Source organism: Castanea sativa, chromosome 4 (genome assembly GCF_040712315.1).
Source record: "Castanea sativa cultivar Marrone di Chiusa Pesio chromosome 4, ASM4071231v1".
In the NCBI taxonomy this organism is placed as follows: Eukaryota; Viridiplantae; Streptophyta; class Magnoliopsida; order Fagales; family Fagaceae; genus Castanea; species Castanea sativa.
The window spans coordinates 12,350,986-12,371,030 of NC_134016.1; the positions used below are offsets into that span (position 1 = coordinate 12,350,986).

A 20,045-nucleotide genomic window follows, 5' to 3' on the forward strand; every position below is an offset into this window, starting at 1 on the left:
CTACTATTGCAATTTCCATATCTGTTGATTAAAAAAAATGGTCATGGAATCTCTCAAACATTGACCCAACAAGTCAGAAGTTTCAAAATTTGGATTTGTCTTCATCACATTTCCATGGTCTTTGATCTTAATTCAATCTTTCAACATTTGGCAATATGAAGATCCATTACATTTTTTACAGTCTGACTTTTGACCTTTAGTAGAAGAGAAACGGAGAGCAGACCTTTTTTTTTTTTTGAGATAAAGATAGAAAAGGAGAGCAGGTCTTGAATTGCAAAATAATGTTGAAGGAGAAGCATTTGGAGGAAGGGGCTAGTTTCTGCTGCCACAGCATCTTCTTTCCTTCATGCTGTGGGTTTTGCAGTTAAGTTGGTGGGACCAAAGCCAAATAAGATTTTTAAAATTCTCTAGTTTGACTTATTGCATAATTGTTCTCTTCTAGATTCCCCGATTTGCTGAAAATTTGTGTTAATCTGCTTAAATGGATTTATTTGTGGTTAGTTTTTTTTTTTTTTCAATTGGCAGTTCCTGGTGTTTCCTACATAAACTTTCATAATTTAAATCCCCCCTCCGCCATTGTAAAATAAAAGCCTTATTTGTGGTGGGTTTTTGTTCTTCTGAACAGTTCCGCTGGTTTTAACTTCTGCATTCTTGTTTGTAGTTCAAGTGATATTGATCCAGTTGTGAAGTGCAGCGTAGACTCATCTTTCCCACACTATGGTCACTCAGGTATAGTTGAGGCTGCACAGGATCTTTTCATGCAAATTGACGGGACTGCTTTTGACCATGGTAAACTTATGACCTTTTTCCTTCAAACTTACTGAGCTTTGTTTTACTGACCATTTTAATATAAAATTTTTGAATTTTTTGAGTCATCCTAAGATTCTGACTGTTTATTTCTTTGCTTCAACAAAATTACCATTTATTTTTAAATTTGGCTTATATATAAATTCATATATACTTGGGTTAGTTGTGTATATTCTCAAAATGGAAACTGGTATTAACACCAATGGAATAAAATTATCTGAAGAAAGAAAATTATATGTGATTAAGCTTCATTAAAGTTTTTCTCTTCTCATTCAAAATTGAGCTAACATGCAGAATATCTATGATGCAGGACAATAGACTCTAAGAGGTGATTGTGTTTTTTGGGAACAAAAGAAGAACAATAGAAAGGGATAGGACTTAGGAATCGGCACCTAGGGTTTGCTTGAAATTAGCATCAAGTGTTAAAATAGGAAAATTGATATGACCTAGGCATCAGCACTTGGGACTGCTTGGAATAAGTACTAGTGTTGGTAAAATCGCGCTTAAGTGCAAAGCGCATAGCCCCAAGGCTCTAGCGCTTTTTGCCTCTAGCGAGGCGCACTCAAAGAAGCATGCTTTATTGCTTTTTTTAAAAAAAATTTTATATTAAAAAAAATCAAAACTGAATTAAAACTTTAGGATCTTGACATTATTGATATTAAACCATTGATTTGGCATATACTTAGTGTAACTTAGTTATCAAAAAGACATGAATTTGAGTGTAACTTGTCCTAACTTATCAAAAAGACATATAGTTCTTCTCTATTTTTATTTTTATTTGTTCTTGGTTTTACCTCCCTGAAACAATTACCCACCCAGCTTCTGCTTCTGCTTCTTCTTCTTCTTCTATTTTTTTGCTTTTGGATATCTACTTCATATCAATTACAATACTGCTATGTCTTCATATTCTTTAGCTCATTCATGAAAAAAGTATGATATAATATATTTGTGGTAATTGTTTAGTTACTTTAGTAGTTGATGTTGAACTTAAAAAGACTAATTCTTAAAGACTTATGGTCTATAAGTGATTAAATTATTATCTAATATTAGTAATTAGTCATAGGGCATTACGGCTATCGGAGATTTAAGAAATGGTGTTACATTGAAGTACTCATGCCAGCTGATCCAAAAATTTAAAATGACTTGACTTGCAATTTTTGTGTTAAAATTGCAAAAGTAGGCCTTATATAAATGTTATATGAATTATATAAACTGTTTTATATCAATTTATATGATAATTTGATTGTTTGATTGTTTCTCATTATTAATTATTTTTAAAAATTTTAAATTATTATTTTTAAATATACACTTCACTTCAATTAGGCACACACTTGTGCTTTTGCTTTACGCCAAGTACGCGCCTTGCGCTTTACGCCTAGGCTCCAAGAGACCTTTGCACTTAAGTGTGGCTCGTGCTTTTACCAACACTGATAAGTACCAATCATGATAGGAGCCTAAGGATCAGCACATGATTTTGCTTGGAATTTGCACCAAGCACTAGAAGAAAATTCTTAACCCAAATGTTATAAATCCATGATTAGCATAAACATTGCATTTTGGGGCCTTAAATAGTTCACCTAAATTACATCATTGAAGGAAAGAAAATTAATTTCTAACTTAACAAGGAAAGAAAATTAATTTCTAACTTAACAAGGAAAGAAAATAACTTGTCAGTTGTCACCAATTACATTAAATGTGAAAATAGAAGAAAATTAAATCCCAAAACGTCTTTCATCCACATCAATTACATTTAGTCAAATAGGTCCAATAATATCAATCAACATTAATAGGTTTGATTTGGTATCCACATCAATTCGCCATACACCTTGTAACAGTGGCTTGATGAATATTGAAGCTTAGACCTTGGAAAGAGGAAAATATTATATATTTTGTATGTATGAATTTGTAACCCTTTTGATGCATTATTCTTCAAAATTTTCATGAGGGGAGAACTTAGCTTGTTCTAAAGATTTTATAATGGGAAGTGTGTCCGAGCAATGCGAATGCCTGGGTTGCAGATTGTAATGTTCTAATCTGAAGAAGTTCAATGTAACTGCAAAGTTTAAGCTGCTGACATCTTTATTAATGATGATGTAGGATGTCTTATATGAATTATTTTGTGATAAAAGTGCTCATATTATGAGTTTTCTTATATTTTCTAGTTATAAACCTTGTTACACCCAACTTTGTGAAATAGGGGCTGCTTTCATTTCATCAAGTCCTTTATAATTGTTTCACACTGAAATTTTCTGTTTTTGACACAATTTTACTGCAAATTGCATTCTGCCTAACTACTTTTTCACTTTGGACAATGTGATGTAAATTGAGATGCAGAGTCTAAATCAAGTGGCTACCTTTCCTCATTGCTTGGAGCTAGATGTGAGTGTGATGGGTATAATGTTCGCATAGTGGGGCATTCCCTTGGAGGTTCAATTGGTGCATTGCTAGGAATCAAAGTATGGCCTTTCTTGAAAGAATGTATTTGTTTAGTTCGGCATGTATGCTAATCTTGGATGAGGATTCACTCTTTTTGATTTTGATAATGAAAAAGGTCAATTCTTGGTGAAGATTTGATTTTACAAATCTAAAGGTGTACTTAGGGCTAGATCATTTAAATTGAGTCACCAGCAGTTATCATTCCTTATTTAGTACATTGAGATTTTAAATGACATGGCACATGACCTTTAGATTTATCAAAATTATATCTTAACCTTGAGTTGACCTTTATTACTTAGAAGCTAATGAAAAGGATTCTAATATTCTATTTCATGGCTATTATGAAATTCTAAGATGAAGATAGACATGATGTTATCATCTCTGTATATGTTGTAGTAAAAGTACAAGATTTGCCTTGTTCACATAATTTTCTTGACACTCCCCTCTGCAAGCTGGATCATGGACGTCTATAATGCCTGGCATATTATGAAGTTAAAAAATGATTCTTCCTTAATGTCTTATGAAAAGTACCTTCTAAATTCTAATTGATTGCAAAGCTTGAAATAGGATGTTGCATTTTGCTTTATCATAACCATAATTTAGACAAAATGGCATATACATTGCTGCTTAGTTATCATGTAACACGTATATATATATATATGTGTGTGTGTGTGTGTATTTAAAAAAATTATTATCTTTCTCTATTATTATTATCATTATTAATTTAAAGATTAGAAAAGCCCATCTTTTTTGTAATCTTTTCATTCATGAATAAAGCTTGGCCTCCGGGTCTGGATTCTCAAAAAAAAAAAAAAAAGAAAAAAAAGAAGAGAGAAGAAAAGCCCATCTTTCCTAGGAGAGATGTCATCCATAACATCCCACATGCTATATGGATCATAATCTTGTACTCATCTTTTGAACTAAAGTGTCTAAATGTGATGCAGGCAGCGTCTAGCCAATTTCATTTTAATTTAATTTTATGTACTAGTTGCAGATATGTAATTTTCTGGTTTCTATTAATCCATTGGGTCGTATTTTGGTTTTATATGAGTTTAATTATTTACTTTGGACTTCGTAGCAAAAATACTAGGAGTTTAGTAGTAAAAGCCCACAGAGTTCATGTCGAGCTCTTTTCAGGAGTTTTGAGAAATCCATGTTCCACTTGGATGAGGTATTAGTCAATCTATTTATATGGATTTAATACTTTCTATTGAAGGAGAAGAATAAGCTTTCTATATTTTCTGAAGCTATGGAGCTTTTTTTGAGGCCCTTGTGACACAACCTGCTCCGAGGCATGATGCCAGGGAAATCCTAGGTGTGATGCCTAGAACTTTATTGTTTTTCTAATCCTTGCTTTAATTCCTAGAAGCCTGAAAACCTTGCAAACACACATTGGTTTGTCACCTTTTAAACCCATAAATCCAAAACTTCAAAACCCTAAACCATCCCTTTATCAAATAGCCTCAAGTACTTTATAAAGACCCAAAACCTAGTGTACCTCTTAAGACAATAAATTGCTTTCTTCAACATGCAAACCTAGTTTAGTTTGCCTTCCTCTAAGCACATACCTAGGTAACAAGTATTCTTAATATCTAATTAATAATCAGGCCACTCTTTATAAATAATACTAACAGAATTGAGTCTTGCCATAGGAGAGAATGCTTAAAATGAATCCACACCAAACATATGAGTATTGCTCCTATTGACTAAACAACCTTTTTGGTGCTCAATGGTACTATTAGGATAATTTGTGCTAATATGACCTGTGGCACTCAACTGTGTTTGCTTGGAATTGGACAAGTTAGTTTCCAATTATCATTCATACCTTGGAGTCTTCGACCTATCTGGAGGTGAGGCTTGCACATAAGAACAAGGAATGGAAATAGAGGAGAAAATACTAATGAATGGATGGAAAATATGTTACAAGCGATAAGAAGGATAACAATTTATGAATAGGATGACAAACACAAGATCAGATATCAAAAGGTCTAGGCTCTGTAGCAGCTGGCGATGGAAGAAATATTGATATCCATTGTTAAGGAAAATGATTGGATGCTCCCACTTTGTTATATAAGATCAATCAAAAGTCTATACTACTTAGACATTCAACCAGACAAGGGCTAATATTAATGTTTTTTCCCCCTTCTCTTTTTCTTAACTTGTTCTGATTGCTTTGAAATCTTTTTTTGTTTGTCTAAATATCCTATCTTTTGTGCACAGCTTTATAGCCGATACCCAAATTTACATGTCTATGCGTATGGGCCCCTTCCATGTGTGGATTCAGTTGTTGCAAATGCTTGTTCAGACTTCGTTACAAGGTACATATAATTCCTACACCATGCCGCTCATAGTTTCGAGGCCAGTGATTCTATTTTTGTAGGTTGTTCTCTGTATTTTAAAGTCTTTGAACCTTCTGCAGCACTGTATGCAACAATGAATTTTCAGCTCGCCTTTCAATTGGATCAATCCTGAGGCTTCGTGCAGCCGCAATTACAGCACTGTCACAAGATAACAAGACTGATACCGCCATGATTTTTCAACTTGCACGCAGATTTTTGCATGTGAGCAACTATCAGAGAAACAGGACTGAGGTAAAAGATCCTGCTTCAGATTTTTATTCTGGGGCCATCACAGCTGAAGATTTCAACCACCACATCAATGGAAGTCAGACTCAGAATCAGAATGATTCTCAAGGTATCCCTGTTTTTTTTTTATAATATAATACCCCCTCTGTCTCATTTTATTTGTCCAATTTAAAAAAATCAATTTTTTTAAGGGACCATCATTTAATGTTGTCTCTTGAAGGAAAATATATTCAATTTTTTCGAAATTCTCTATGGAAGGGAATACTTGTATTGGGATGTCAGCAAAATTAATGACTATTGACTTTTACAACTGGACAAATATTTTGATGCAGCCAAAAATGGATTACTTCACAAATAAAATGGGATGGGGGTAGGGTTTTTTTGTGGTTATTTTTTATTTTATGCTGAAAGATTCATAATTATTATTTTTGCCATCAATTACTGGGATCATTTAGCACTCGTGGTTGTACCTATTGTAACTAGGGAGCATAATCTTTTTATTTGAGCAATTCCCACTTCCACTGCAGTAAGCGAGGGACAGCATCAAGGGTTTTCCCTCTGGAATGAGGCTGACAATAATGATTCTATTATTGAAATCGATGATGGTGAATTCACCAATCCTATTGCAACCACTGTAAATACACGTGATGACCCCATATCTCAGTTTATGGAAACCGTCCCAAGATCTGAAAATGGGTCAGCTGGGGATCCCCCAGAATTGTATCTGCCAGGCCTTATAATTCATATGGTACCACTTCAAAGAAGCTCACATACGTCTCTGTGGAAATGCTGTACTGTGCTAGAGAAGGCTCAAAGTTATAAAGCTTACATAGCAAACAGAGAAAACTTCAAAGATATTATTGTGTCACCATCTATGTTTCTTGACCATCTCCCTTGGAGGTAATACTAGTGAATTCTTGGATACTTTAGTATAATCTCTATACATAATATGAAATGTGAGAAGTTGTTTTGATACCATGTACTTAACTGAATTAATACTTTTCAGATGTCATTATGCAATACAAAAAGTATTGGAAGCTCGAGGTACCCAAGCTATCTGAATCTCATTCCATTTAAGGCGTAAGTCAATTTGGAAACTCCAGCATATCTTTGACAGAGCAGAATTTTTTCCCCCTTCTACGGTTTTGGGATGGTGTTGCATGTCTGAAACCTAGATATGTGGATAAATGAAGGAAACTAATTCAGAAATGGCATCTCCTGTGATTACTTGACAGTTGACACTCAACTGCCAAAAAAAGGGAGCATTCCTTATGTTATTCTTGTACATGCCTATAGTTGGTCAACAATCTGTAATTCCAAGTTTTCAAAAGGTTGCAATTGTGACCTTTCAGAATTAATTTGTAGAAACATCTTCCACATGCCTAAGTTCTTGAAGCTGTGCCACCACAATCAACCCTAGACCCTGTAAGCAGGCTCTGCTAGTAGTTAAATTCAATGCTGTTAGGGAGCACATTTTCATGGGTTTCATAGTTGGCTGCATTTACAGCTGCAGCATCCAATCTTCCCTATTGGTGGAATATCAATTTTCATATTTTCAATTACTAAATTGAAAGCTATGCAGCTTCATTGCAGTATGTTATTAGAACCTGATTTAAAATACGATTCTGCAAAGAAAATCTTAAAGCAAAAGTGCAATAGTTGGATTAATTCCTCTGAAATTTTGGCTGGTGAGTGGTGACACATTTTGTGCTTTTTTGTTAAACTGGTAGGATTTGTCGCAATTCTGTATCATGTGTGTAAATTCTCCTTTCTGCAAAGAAAATCTTAAAGCAAAAGTGCAATAGTTGGATTAATTCCTCTATGAAATTTTGTGCTTTTTTTGTTAAACTAGTAGGATTTGTCGCAATTATCTGTTTAATGTGTGTAAATTCTCCTCTCTGAAATGATAGTCAAGATTTCCTATGTAAGTGAGATGTAGTTGATTTTCTTGGTAGATGTTTGGATCTTATAGCTCATTTTTCTGCTAGTGATATATAACTTAATAATATATCTTTGACTGCAAATGTTAACTTGATAAGAAAATAAAGCAGGCATTTAAGTAGATAGCCTGCTACCCTTTTTAAATATTAATTCTATTGGGCATGCAGCTCTTTAAGATTTTAAGTTTTAATTCTATTAGGATGACATTCTGAGGACAGGTTAATTAGGAATAATGTATCAATTGTTGTCTGAAACTCACAATACTATGATGCTCCAATCAAATAGCACTCTGGTGGAGTTTTTTCAACATATTACATTTCATATATAAAAGAGTAGTGATTCAATTTTTTACCTTGTGTTTCTAGTTACATATAAAAATTTGCATACTGAATTTCAATTTGTTTCAGATCTGCCATTGGTCTTACGTCAAATAAAATTTTATAAAAAGTTGGTTTTTAAATAAAAATTTTATATTCTACTTTAACTTAATCTAGGTGTATATGTGTATAAAACTTATTCTTGGAGATTGACACTTCAGACCTTACTCTCCTTTAGACCTCTTGGACCTAGACCCTTGCTTCCCTCTTAACTTTGTATTTATAGAATGACTATCACGCTGAGCGGCTGAGGGTGCGTGGTGGTTCAATTTTATGAGTTGAATAGGCATTACATGAGTATGATGTAATCATGTGATTAGATTCTTCCTAATATTGATAGTATTTACTATTTAATTATTCTATCTACTCTGCCAAATTGAATCTCAAGACAAATAAGTCAAATTTGTGTAATTGATTTGTCTACATGGTCATCGATTTGTAAAATTGAAACAAATGTTAGTTGAGTCATATAAAATTCACGTAAAAAAAAAAAAAAATCATTTCTTATCTCAGTATTAATATCTATAACCATAACAATTATTGCATGATTCAAATAAAATCAAATGAAAAGATGTTTTCAAATTTCAATCTGTTTCAGATCTACCATCAGTTTTGCCACATTAAATGTCGTCTAATGTGAAATTTGTTTCCATTCTCAGCCTCAAATTTTAAAAGTTGAATAAACGTTGCATGTCTTAAGTTTTAAAAGTTGAAGAAGCATTACATGTTTCAATTTTTTTATTTTATTTTATAAAAGATATAATTTCTACTCTAGTCTAATCTAAAGTGTATGTGTATGTGAAACTATCTCCTAGAAACTTGAATTTAAAAGTTAAATAGGCGTTATATGTTTCAAATTTTAAAAGTTGAATAGGTGTTACATGAGTATGATGAAATCACGTGAATAGATACTTTTGGATTTTCATTGATTTCAAAATTTGAAACAAACTAAATAATGTCCTACGCAATGTGCGGACACTTTGTAGTTTCATTTGGAAATAATTTTTATGTTTTCTGTTGTATATAGTATTTATGTTTTCCCAAACTACTGTCGAATGCTTTAGCTCTCTTTTCTTAATTCATATTTATAATTTTTCTTATTCTAGAAGTACTTCCAAACTATTGATTGTCTTTTGTTTACTAATATTGTTATATGGGGTAATTCTAGCGTACCCCCCTTTTTTTTTTTGGGGTATGGTACCCACTAGTAGTCAACCTGCTATACCAGGTTACCAAAATATCACATTTGATGGTACCATCCTCATATTGTGTAGTACTAATATCACATGTAACTGTACTTTTGTCACATTCGTTAGTTCCCTTATTTTTTCTCACATTTAATAGTACCATCATCACATTGTGTAGTACTAACATCACATGTGACTGTACTTTTGTCACATTTGAAGGTTCCATTTTTTTTTTCTCACATTTGATAGTACCATCCTCACATTGCGCAGTACCGTCATCACATGTGATTATACTTTTGTCACATTCGATGGTTCCTTTATTTTTTCTCATATTTGATGGTATCATCCTCACATTGTGTAGTACCAATATCACATGTGACTGTATTTTTGTCACATTTGATGGTTCCTTTATTTTTTTTCTCACATTTGATGGTATCATCTTCACATTGCGCAGTACCAACATCACATGTGACTGTACTATTATCACATTCGATGGTTCCCTTATTTTTTTTCCTCACATTTTATAGTACCATCCTCACATTACGCAGTATCATCATCACATGTGATTATACTTTTGTCACATTCGATGGTTCCTTTATTTTTTCTCACATTTGATGGTATCATCCTCACATTGTGTAGTACCAATATTACATGTGACTGTATTTTTGTCACATTCGATGGTTCCTTTATTTTTTTCTCACATTTGATGGTATCATCTTCACATTGCGCAGTACCAACATCACATGTGACTGTACTTTTGTCACATTCGATGGTTCCCTTATTTTTTTTCTCACATTTTTCACTCTCACATTACGCAGTACCAACATTACATGTGACTATACTTTTGTTACATTCGGTGGTTCCCTTATTTTTTCTCACATTTTATGGTACGATCCTCACATTATGTAGTACCAACATCATATTTGATTGTAATTTTGTCACATTCAATGGTTCTCTTATTTTTTTCTCACATTTTATAGTAACATTCTCACATTATGCAGTACAAACATCACATGTGACTGTACTTTTGTCACATTCGATGGTTCCCTTATTTTTTTTCTCACATTTTATGATATCATTCTTACATTGCGCAGTACCAATATCACACGTGACTGCACTTTTGTCACATTTGGTAGTTCTCTTATTTTTTTTCTCACATTTTATGGTATCATCCTCACATTGCGTAGTACCAACATTACCTGTGACTATTTTTTTGGTTATATTTGATGGTTCCCTTATTTTTTTTATCACATTTTATAGTACTAGTCTCACATTTCGTAATACCAACATCACATATGACTGTACTAACATCACATGTGACTGTACTTTTATCACGTTCGGTGATTCCCTTGTTTTTTTTCTCACATTTTATGGTACCAGCCTCACATTGCGTAATATCAACATCACATGTGACTGTACTTTTATCCACTGGTAGAGCCAGAGGGGGGGCACTTGCCCCGCTTGACTCCTAATTTTTTTTTTTTTTTTGTATTATTAGTCAAATTAAAAAAAAAAAAAAAAAAAAACTTCTACTTGTTGAAACTTGAAAGTGACCAAACCACCTATTTCACTATTTTTTTTATATCATTATTTACATCATTGTTACTATTTATGATACTTTTCACAACATTTTATCTTTAAATGATGCTAGAGATATTACAAATTTTACTACTTATGTTTTACAAATTAGCATGTCACCAATCACAAAAAATAATTTCAAACATTTATTCATTATATTTTTTAAGTAACACTAATCATATTTTTACTCCATCAGTTTGTAAATTTTTTAGTAGCTATGAATTTGTTGTTTTTGTTTATTTATTTTAATAATATGAAATATATTCATATTTGCTTACAATTTTTATTTATTTTGTTATTAATATTGATTAATGTTTATTAGATAAATTTCACTTTTAATATCGTCTTTTAATTTTGCCCCCTCTAGACTAAAATCCTAGCTCCGCCACTACTTTTATCACATTCATAATTCTCTTATTTTTTTCTCACATTTAAAGGTACTATCCTCACATTATGCAACACCAATATCACATGTCAGTGCACTTTTATGGAATTCTCTATTGAGTAGTACCACCGTTCTGTACTTTCATATAAGAAAAATTGGATTCATAATCTCAACCTTTAATTTAATCCAACAGTTGTAACTAGTTGCCACGTCATCGATCCATGTCTCACCTACTGTTGTTGATGTTGTGGTTGTTGAGGTTGCTGCTGCTGCTCCCTTGATTTAATCAACTGCGTCTGCATTTTCATAATTCCATAAGCTTTGACTGATACAGTACAGTAGTAAAAATTGATGACGAGAATAATGCAAGAATGTGTTTGTCTGGTGCAGCTTCCCCCCAAAAGTACTGGGGGAGAATTCATATATTTTTCCATAGGAATGACATGCTGTACACATCTATTTTTAATTGTATTTGTAGCATTAAAAAAATTCGTAACAATTATAATGTCAAAATAGGCTACCCCCCTATACCATGTTTCCAACTAGGAACTTTATGCTATTTGACAGTTTTGCAGAAAGAATAAGTGATTTCCACAAAGATTGGCATACTAATTCTACGTCAGCAAATCAAAGTTCTTAAATGGCTACCTATGGGAAATGACTATCACTGAAGATGTGCAAATGATCTTCAAACTCACAACCCCACCCCTTAAATAAGCCAAAGATTCACCTCATATGTACCAAGGAAAAAGAGAAATCAAAGAAAAGGAACAATCAGGGCACATCTATTTTTGATAATTCAATAGTTGGGGGCAGAAGATTTGAACTCTAGATGTGTCCGTTTAAAACACTAGGAGGTGCCAATCAGTTTAGCTACAAACATCTTGGCAGGAAACATCTAACATAAGGACATGTAAAGGAGATAACATGATTTAGTTTCTTTAAGAAAAATTCTGTCATTCACTCAATTGTCAATGAGCAATGCAAAAATATAAACCAGTCAAGCAAGAGAAACACCTAACACAGGTTTTTCTTTGGGGGAGATGAACTCTTGTTGCAGAAAGGAAAAGAAAAACTAAAGGCTAAGCATGGAGAAAGAGAAACCTTCATTTCTGATTCTAAATTCTTGTCATAGTCAAGGACAAATGCAAGATACAGTTAGCAATAATTATAATAGATGATACCAAGTTAAAGACTTCCAAAAGCAGACAGAGCAACAGAAGCAGATTAGTTTCGATTTCCAAGATGTGAGACAAAGAAAAAGATAAATACCAGAAAGGCCATGATAACTATAAATGTGTTACACCAGTCACAGGAATAAAACAAGCAATTTTAGAATTAGCAAATCACAAAGTTAGCTGATATCTAGGATTCCAAAGTATAAACATCTAAGAGTGAGATCAGAACTAACGTTTTTCAAACAAATCTTAATAAATAATTTTGTTTTGCACCAACTAAACTAGAGATGGAAAGAGAATCAATAATTTCCCATAATTAATGCCACATAAGAGCTCAAGTTGATTCTGCATGGGAAGCTCAAAATCCATACTTTCTTGAAAGGATAAGTGTCTTTAGATGAAACAATTTGGAAAATGCATGATAGAAAAGTTCTATGTCTTTGAACCGCAAGTTTATTTATTCTCTTGCTTTACCAGGTAGTTACCGCATTTCCTCCTCTCTTGTACAATCATTGTCAAAACAAAACAAATACTAAAGGAGAATGTCCAAGAAAATAAAATATTCTTAACCAACCTCAATGTAAGATGCAGCAACCTCTGAGTGCTTCTCATTAGTTCAAGCAATAAATATATCCCAAAATACTGACCACCACTCAAAGAGAAAACCTCCAGGGGCGTCAATAGCTGTAACCCATGTTCCAAAAATGTAAACCAATTAAAAAGGTTAAAAAGAGATGAAGAAAAAAGAGTCTCTCAGAAATGAGACTTGTCTTTGCATCCCAACATCTTGTTCTAATATACTCACCAACAGGATCAGATGATACTTTCCCTTCAGCTTGAAAAGCCTGCTTAGAAGCCTTTGAATCCCTCTTTACTAAATAATCATGGATATACACATCTAACCTGTAATTTAGAAGTAGCAAGAACATATTGTCTGGGTCATGAATATTAGGGGAAGAAAAATTAGAACTTTTACAAAGAACAATAGCTCAAAACAACAATAACCCAAGATTAAATACGAAATAGAGATTATAGAAAGCGTACAAAGAAACTGTGGTATCATTACACAATTTCAGTCCAGGAACCCCAATGTTACAACCACAAACATAAAAAATAAAAATAAAAATAAAAATACTAAATCACTTATTGCACAAATTTAACTCCATTAAATAACAGAAAAACACAAACCCTAAAGTACAGAAAAGATACAAATACAACACATGCAAATTTACACACACACACACACACAAATTAGCACAAAACTAAAGAGCACAACTTGAATCAAAATAATTTATACAAAAAAAAAAAAAAAAAAAAGGAGAAAAAACCCAGAAAATCTTAGAAACCCATAACCCAAATCAAACAGAAAATAGCAAAGGAAAGCCATAGAATGATAAGAAAAGAGAAACCCAGATAGAATAATGCAACAACAAGAACAAAAATGTAGGGGAAGAGTGAAAAAGAACTCTCATTTTATCAGCTTCCCAGTTAGTCTGAAACATGGTGGTTAAATCCAGTAGCTCACACACGAGCTAGGGATACAAATGTAAGACTCTTTGAGATTACCAAACCCAGAAGACCATAACTACCAAATTTTTCTGTCACTGAAAAAACATTAAAACCCACAAAAACACAGAGAGAGAATCTATGTGAATGAATGGAAGCAAAAGATATACAGAACAAAAATATATAGTTAAGCACAATATAATATATATAGCATTAAGAAAAATTCCTGTCTTTAACGCCTTATTCTCCAAAATTGTTTGTTGGGCAAAATTAAGTGGACATTCACATTACTACTTTTATAAGACCCAGATAAAGAAAAAAACCTAACTTTAATTTCTTCGATTCCTACCTTTTTTTCTCACCAACCAAACGTGGTATAATGAAAAACCCAATATAAACCCTAAATTTTCACAGTGATTGGTTGAACCCAGAAGAAAGAATAGTCAATAAAAGTTGGAGATTGAGATGGAAACAGAGAACCTGAAGATTGTGGGTGTCGCCGCCGATTTAGAATGGAAGAGAAGAAGCAAACGATGAGAAAACGATGCGAGGAGCAAACGATGAGAGAAGCAAACGTGAGACAGGAGAAAGGGCTGAAAAGAATGTTTTAATTTTTTGTTTATATATAAAACCGGTTTCACCGGTAACCAAAAACCCTTAAAATTATATCAATGGTCAAAATCAAAACCAAAATAAATTAACGACTCAGAAATAGGTGGGTACCGTACCCCCTTGTTTTTTTGGAGGTACGGTAGAATGACCCTTGTTATATGATATTGAAATTGTATAGTTATTAGGCATTCCTAGAAGACCATATCATATTATAAATTTAATATTAAAATTAATATGTAGAAAAACTGGTACTAAGTTGCAATTACAGTATACAGAATGAGGTATAAAGAAAATACTTACTTTCCAAACTGATGGTATGCCATTTTCTTTAATTATCTTTTTTCTTTTTGAGAAACAAACACACACACACATACAAGGGAGAGGGAAAGGGGTTCTAACACAAAGGCATATCACAACTCCACTCAAAAGCCATGGTAACTTTTAAGGGAGGGTAGAGCAAGTTATACTACACACAACACACTCTCTTAAGTAATGTGGGACAATTATCCTTTTTTTTTTTTTTTTGAGAAACAAACACACACACACACACACAAGGGAGAGAGAAAGAGGTTTTAACACAAAGGCACACTACAACTCTACTCAAAAGCCATGGTAACTTTTAAGGGAGGGTGAGACAAATTATATTACACACAATATATTCTCTTAAGTAATGTGGGACAATTACTCATTCTTTTTTTTTGAGAAACAAACGCACACACACATAAGGGAGAGGGAAATGAGTTTTTCTTTAATTAGCTTTGTTAGAGTATCCGTGCAATTATCCTCAATGTTCATATTCAAAATATTCTTAGTATTTAATATATTTGTGAAGCAAGCTCCCAAGCATTCAAATATAGTATTAGGAAATTGAGCAATATATATATATATATATATATAGTATAAGGAATTTTGCCAAAAAAAAAAAAAATCTAAAGATTTCGTACGATTTTTTAAATTCATATAAAATAACTTCATGTTTACTATTAACAAATTTTCTCAAATCTATTAAATTATAAACCTCATTCATAACTTTAAATACAATTCTTATAGTTCACACTAACAAGGGAAAAAAATTATTTTATTTATGCGTGTGCAATACAATACATTAGTATCAAAGTAAAAGTAAAAAAAATACAAAAAGACTATTGTAGAGAATAAGTAAAAAAAAAAAATACAAAAAGATTAACGTAGAGAATAAGTAAAAAAGAAAAAGAAAAAAAAGTAAAATAAGGGTTGAAGGTTGACAGAATAGTATATAGTGACATATATATATCTATCAAATAAAAAGTCTCAAAGCCCATAAAAGTTTCTTCATGGCTTCAGCCTGTTGGCAAAAATCTAGTTACACATCTTTGTAAACCCAACACAAAAGCTCTAACTCAAAAAATCTCAAACAACCAAAGGCCCATATCCAATCACAACCTTCAAAAAACCCACAATGACCTCTGACTTCCGCATCAAAACCACAAGTCGTTTACATCCTTCCTAGTTTGGAGAATCTCATAGGTGCATTTGAGTTAGGATGATGAAAAAGACTATGGGTAGGAATAAATAAAGGAGTAGAAGTGCAAGAGGTGAAAACCTAAAGAGGAAAAAATAGTCTTGAAATGATGTACTTAAGAAAATAAAGATTCGTTATCTTTTAATTGGTGTTTATTTAGTAAACAAAGAGTACTTATCTTGGTGAGAGATAGATGAATAATCTTGAAACGATGAACCAAAGAAAACAAAAAGTCTATATCTTTTATTGCAAGAGAATCCTCAAAGGAGAGTGCCACTTGGCATTGTTAGGATTAGTGTCCTTAAATCCTATTGTATGATGCTATGTATGACATTATGTATGACATAATGTTGTGATTAATAAAATTGTTTCATTATTATCTAAAATAATAGTATTATGAATATTTGGACATTATCATGTAGTCCATGAGATGCATAGTATGTGATTTATGTGATTTAGTCATAGAAGATATCAATTGCAAGTTCTTTGTAAACTCATGGATTTTAGTTTGTAGTCGGTGATGAAATTTGGCATTTCATCTGCGAAGACTATAGCATATCAACTAAGATGATTTGTCTCAATCGTGGAAGTGGAGACTTCTAATTGATTTGTTGATATGTTTTAAGAGTTAAGACATATTGAACTGGACCGTTGTAAGATTTATTATTCTTCTAACAACTATCAAATGAATAATAAATCTCATGACTTCTATTTACACGAACTCTTAATCCTGAGAGAATAATGGACCTGATCATGAAGTGTAGGTTGCTTAGGAGTGAGATCTAAAGTCACGATCAAAACCTCAATATATTGGGTAACCATATTTAGTGTTGATGGAACATATATTCTTAAGATGGAATTCATAATCTCTTAACGGAGATAAAAAATATTCATTTGAGATAAGTTTAATGGGTTTGGTTATTCTAAGTGTTAGGCCTAACCACTTTAGTAAGTAGTTACTAAAGTATATATTTATGAAATTGGATTTCATAAATATATGATGAATAACTTAAAGGATTAAATCGGGTACTTAAAGATTAAGATGTAGTAATCTTCAAAGTGGCAGTCTGCATTCATGACTTTGTATTACTATGAATATTTATGAAGGGGTTGTAAGGATTAGTGCTCTTAAATCCTATTGTATGATGTTATGTATGACATTATGTATGACTTAATGTTGTGATTAATAAAGTTGTGTTATTATTATCTAAAATAATGATAACATGAATATTGGATATTATCATATAGTCCATGAGATGCATAGTATGTGATTTAGTCATGGAAGATATAGAGCACAAGTTCTTTGTAAACTCAAAATTATAGTTCGTAGTCGGTGATGAAATTAGGCGTTTCATTTGCGGAGACTATAACATGTTAACTAAAAAAATTTGTCTTGATCATGGAAGTGGATACTTCTAGTTAATGTGTTGATATGTTTTAAGGGTTAAGACATATTGAACTGAACCGCTGTGAGATTTATTATTCTCTTAATGACTGTCAAATGAATAATAAATCTCACAACTTCTATTTACATGAACTCTTAATCTTGAGAGAATAATGGACCTGATCATGAGGCGTAGGCTGTTTGATATATTAGGAGTGAGATCTAAAAGTCACGATCAAAACCTCAGTATGTTGGGCAACCACATTTAGTGTTGATAGAACATATATTCTTAAGATGGAATTCATAATCTTTTAACAGAGATACAAAATATTTCCTTGAGATAAGTTTAATGAGTTTTGTTATTCAGAGTGTTAGGCCTAACTACTTTAGTAAGGAGTTACTAAAATATATATTTATGAAATTGGATTTCATAAGTATATGATGAATAACTTAAAAGATTAAACTGGGTGCTTAAAGATTAAGATGTAGTTGATAAAGTCTATTCGTCAGTCGAGTGTACCCGTCTAGATGGTGCCGAGACCTCGTCACTGCCCCTGCAAAATGGGCCAAAGCTTTCTTGAGATGGACACCAGTGTGGCGCCTGCCACGTCTCTGATGCCTAAGTTAGTATCTAGAAATCTTTTGAGAGTAAGTGAGAAGTGTAAAAGTATTTCTTTTGGGCTGAAATTATGTACCTTCTGTATTCCTAATGAGTGTGTATGTATAACTTTTTTGGTTTCCAGCCGTTGGGGCCTTGATTGGGGTTTTAATTCACTTTCTTGTAACACCTTAGGGCTTATTAGTGTGCACATTGATGAGGCTCCAACAGTCTGATAGTTGGCTTGTAACTGTCTGATGTATTGAATCCTCTTATTAATGACTTGTCTGTCCTCGTTTATGCCCAGGATGGATGGATGAAGGTATTTTTTGGGGTTTTCCAAGACGAGATATCTCATCAATCCCATCAGCTGCCCCCCAAGTTTTGTGGTCGTTGTGGTGTGTCAGGACGACCATCAAAACACAAAAGGTCTTCTGACTAGGCGTGGCTCTTGGGGTTTTGCTCCACCTTTAATGCGTAGTGGCGGTGCCTCGTACATCGTGGCCACGTGGCGCGTTTTGGCTAGTTCAGTTAATGTGCCAATTGTGTGACTCTTGGTTTTTCCGTTGGATTTCAGTTTTTTGTGCTTTGGTTTTTAAACTTCTCTCTCTGCATTTTCCTTTTGAGGTATGCCTTTCTTCCCTTCCTTTTTTCTTTTACGACATGGATTATGGCGAATTTCTGATTTCTTTTTTCTCTCTTCCTTTGTGTGTTTGTTTCTGGGCTTTCTGGGCTTTTTAGGCTTCATCTCTTTCTTTCCATTTCTTGGTTTTCATGGTCAATAGCGCTGAGGTTAGGGTAGCTTGCCCCTCGGTTTCCTTCGTTTTTACACGTTTAGGGGCTTCTTTAGGTACTTCCCGTGCTTTTCTCCCTTTGGTTGAGAATTTTGTTTTTGGGGGTAGTGGTTTAGGTGTTGTTTTGGGTGAGTTATCTCCTGTGCTTTGTCAATCGATCAATCGGTTTGAGAGTTTGGTGAGTGAGAGAGGGGCAATGTTTAAGGTGAGATCAAGTGAACTTGAGACCGGGTTGTCGTCTAGCGACGACCCTGTGGAGGGAGATACCATCGTCTCCGTCCCTTGTGAAGTTAAGGCTTTCCATGCCCTCGGGGAGATGTGTGGCTTAGACAGCGAGATGCTCTCTAGATTCAAGGATAGATTCCAATTTCCTGATAGGGTTAGGGTTCGTCTTCCTCACGAGGAAGAACGAGCTTGCCACTTCTCGCCTGGGGAGGTATGCTTCTACGAGGCTGCCTTCTTAAGTGGACTCAGATTCCCCGTCCATCCTTTCATTATGGAGCTCCTAGGCCGCTTCGGCATTGCTCCTGGGCAACTTATGCCCAATTCTTGGAGGATAGTGATCAGTTGTATGGAAATATGGCTGGCCGCTACTAAAGGGGATATGATCAAGGTGGACGAGCTTGTTTATTTGTTTCGTCTAAAGGAGTCCAAGGAGCATGGGTACTATGAGTTGGTACCTTGGGAGTGGAGAACCAGGATTGTTAGGGACCTGCCTTTGTCATTTAAAATATTGGAAGTCTCGCTTCTTTTTTGTGTCCGGGGATGAATGGGAGACTCCCTCTGACGAGGTGTGGGGTGATCTCCCTAGGTTTCTCTGTTAGTGGAGAACCCCGAGTTTAGGTGCATCATCATTCCTGTTAGTATTTTGCACTTCATTTATTTATTTTTACATTCTGTTGCCATTAACTCTCCTGTTTGTTGTCTCATACAGTGAAAAAATGGCCCAAACTTAAGAGTAGGTATAAGAATCGTGTTGAAGCTGCTATCGAGTACGCGAAGTCAATTGACAATTTCAACGATTTGATTGATTCTCGCACTTTGGCTTTGCATTGTCTTGGGCTAGAGCCTTCTGCCTTCGTCCTGCGGACTATTGAGAGAGAGGAGAGAAAAAGTGAGCTCAGTTCGTTATTAACTTTATCTTCTCTTTCTTTTTTTCTTTTTTTTTTAACGGGT

At 33.6% G+C, this 20,045-nt stretch overlaps 1 protein-coding gene and 1 long non-coding RNA gene across 6 annotated transcripts in view; one reads left to right on the forward strand and one right to left on the reverse strand.

Moving 5' to 3' along the window:
* LOC142631661 (uncharacterized) overlaps window positions 1–7,852 on the forward strand; it is a 38,438-nt gene extending 30,586 nt beyond the window's left edge. For 4 of the 5 annotated variants that reach the window (XM_075805888.1, XM_075805890.1, XM_075805891.1 and 1 more), the window contains 6 exons: window positions 662–789; window positions 3,136–3,263; window positions 5,464–5,561; window positions 5,663–5,937; window positions 6,356–6,728; window positions 6,835–7,852. In XM_075805888.1, coding sequence (XP_075662003.1) covers window positions 662–789; window positions 3,136–3,263; window positions 5,464–5,561; window positions 5,663–5,937; window positions 6,356–6,728; window positions 6,835–6,889 — 1,057 coding nt within the window. In that variant the 3' untranslated portion in view covers window positions 6,890–7,852. The remainder of the gene's footprint in view (window positions 1–661; window positions 790–3,135; window positions 3,264–5,463; window positions 5,562–5,662; window positions 5,938–6,355; window positions 6,729–6,834) is intronic. The other variant, XM_075805889.1, reaches the window with a different exon arrangement.
* A 3,664-nt stretch (window positions 7,853–11,516) lies between these two features.
* On the reverse strand, window positions 11,517–13,384 carry LOC142631189 (uncharacterized). Its single transcript, XR_012843540.1, has 3 exons — window positions 13,280–13,384; window positions 13,049–13,158; window positions 11,517–11,592 (listed from the first exon to the last, which is right to left on the reverse strand). It is a non-coding gene; the product is annotated as an uncharacterized LOC142631189 (long non-coding RNA).
* Between the last annotated feature and the right edge of the window lie 6,661 nt (window positions 13,385–20,045).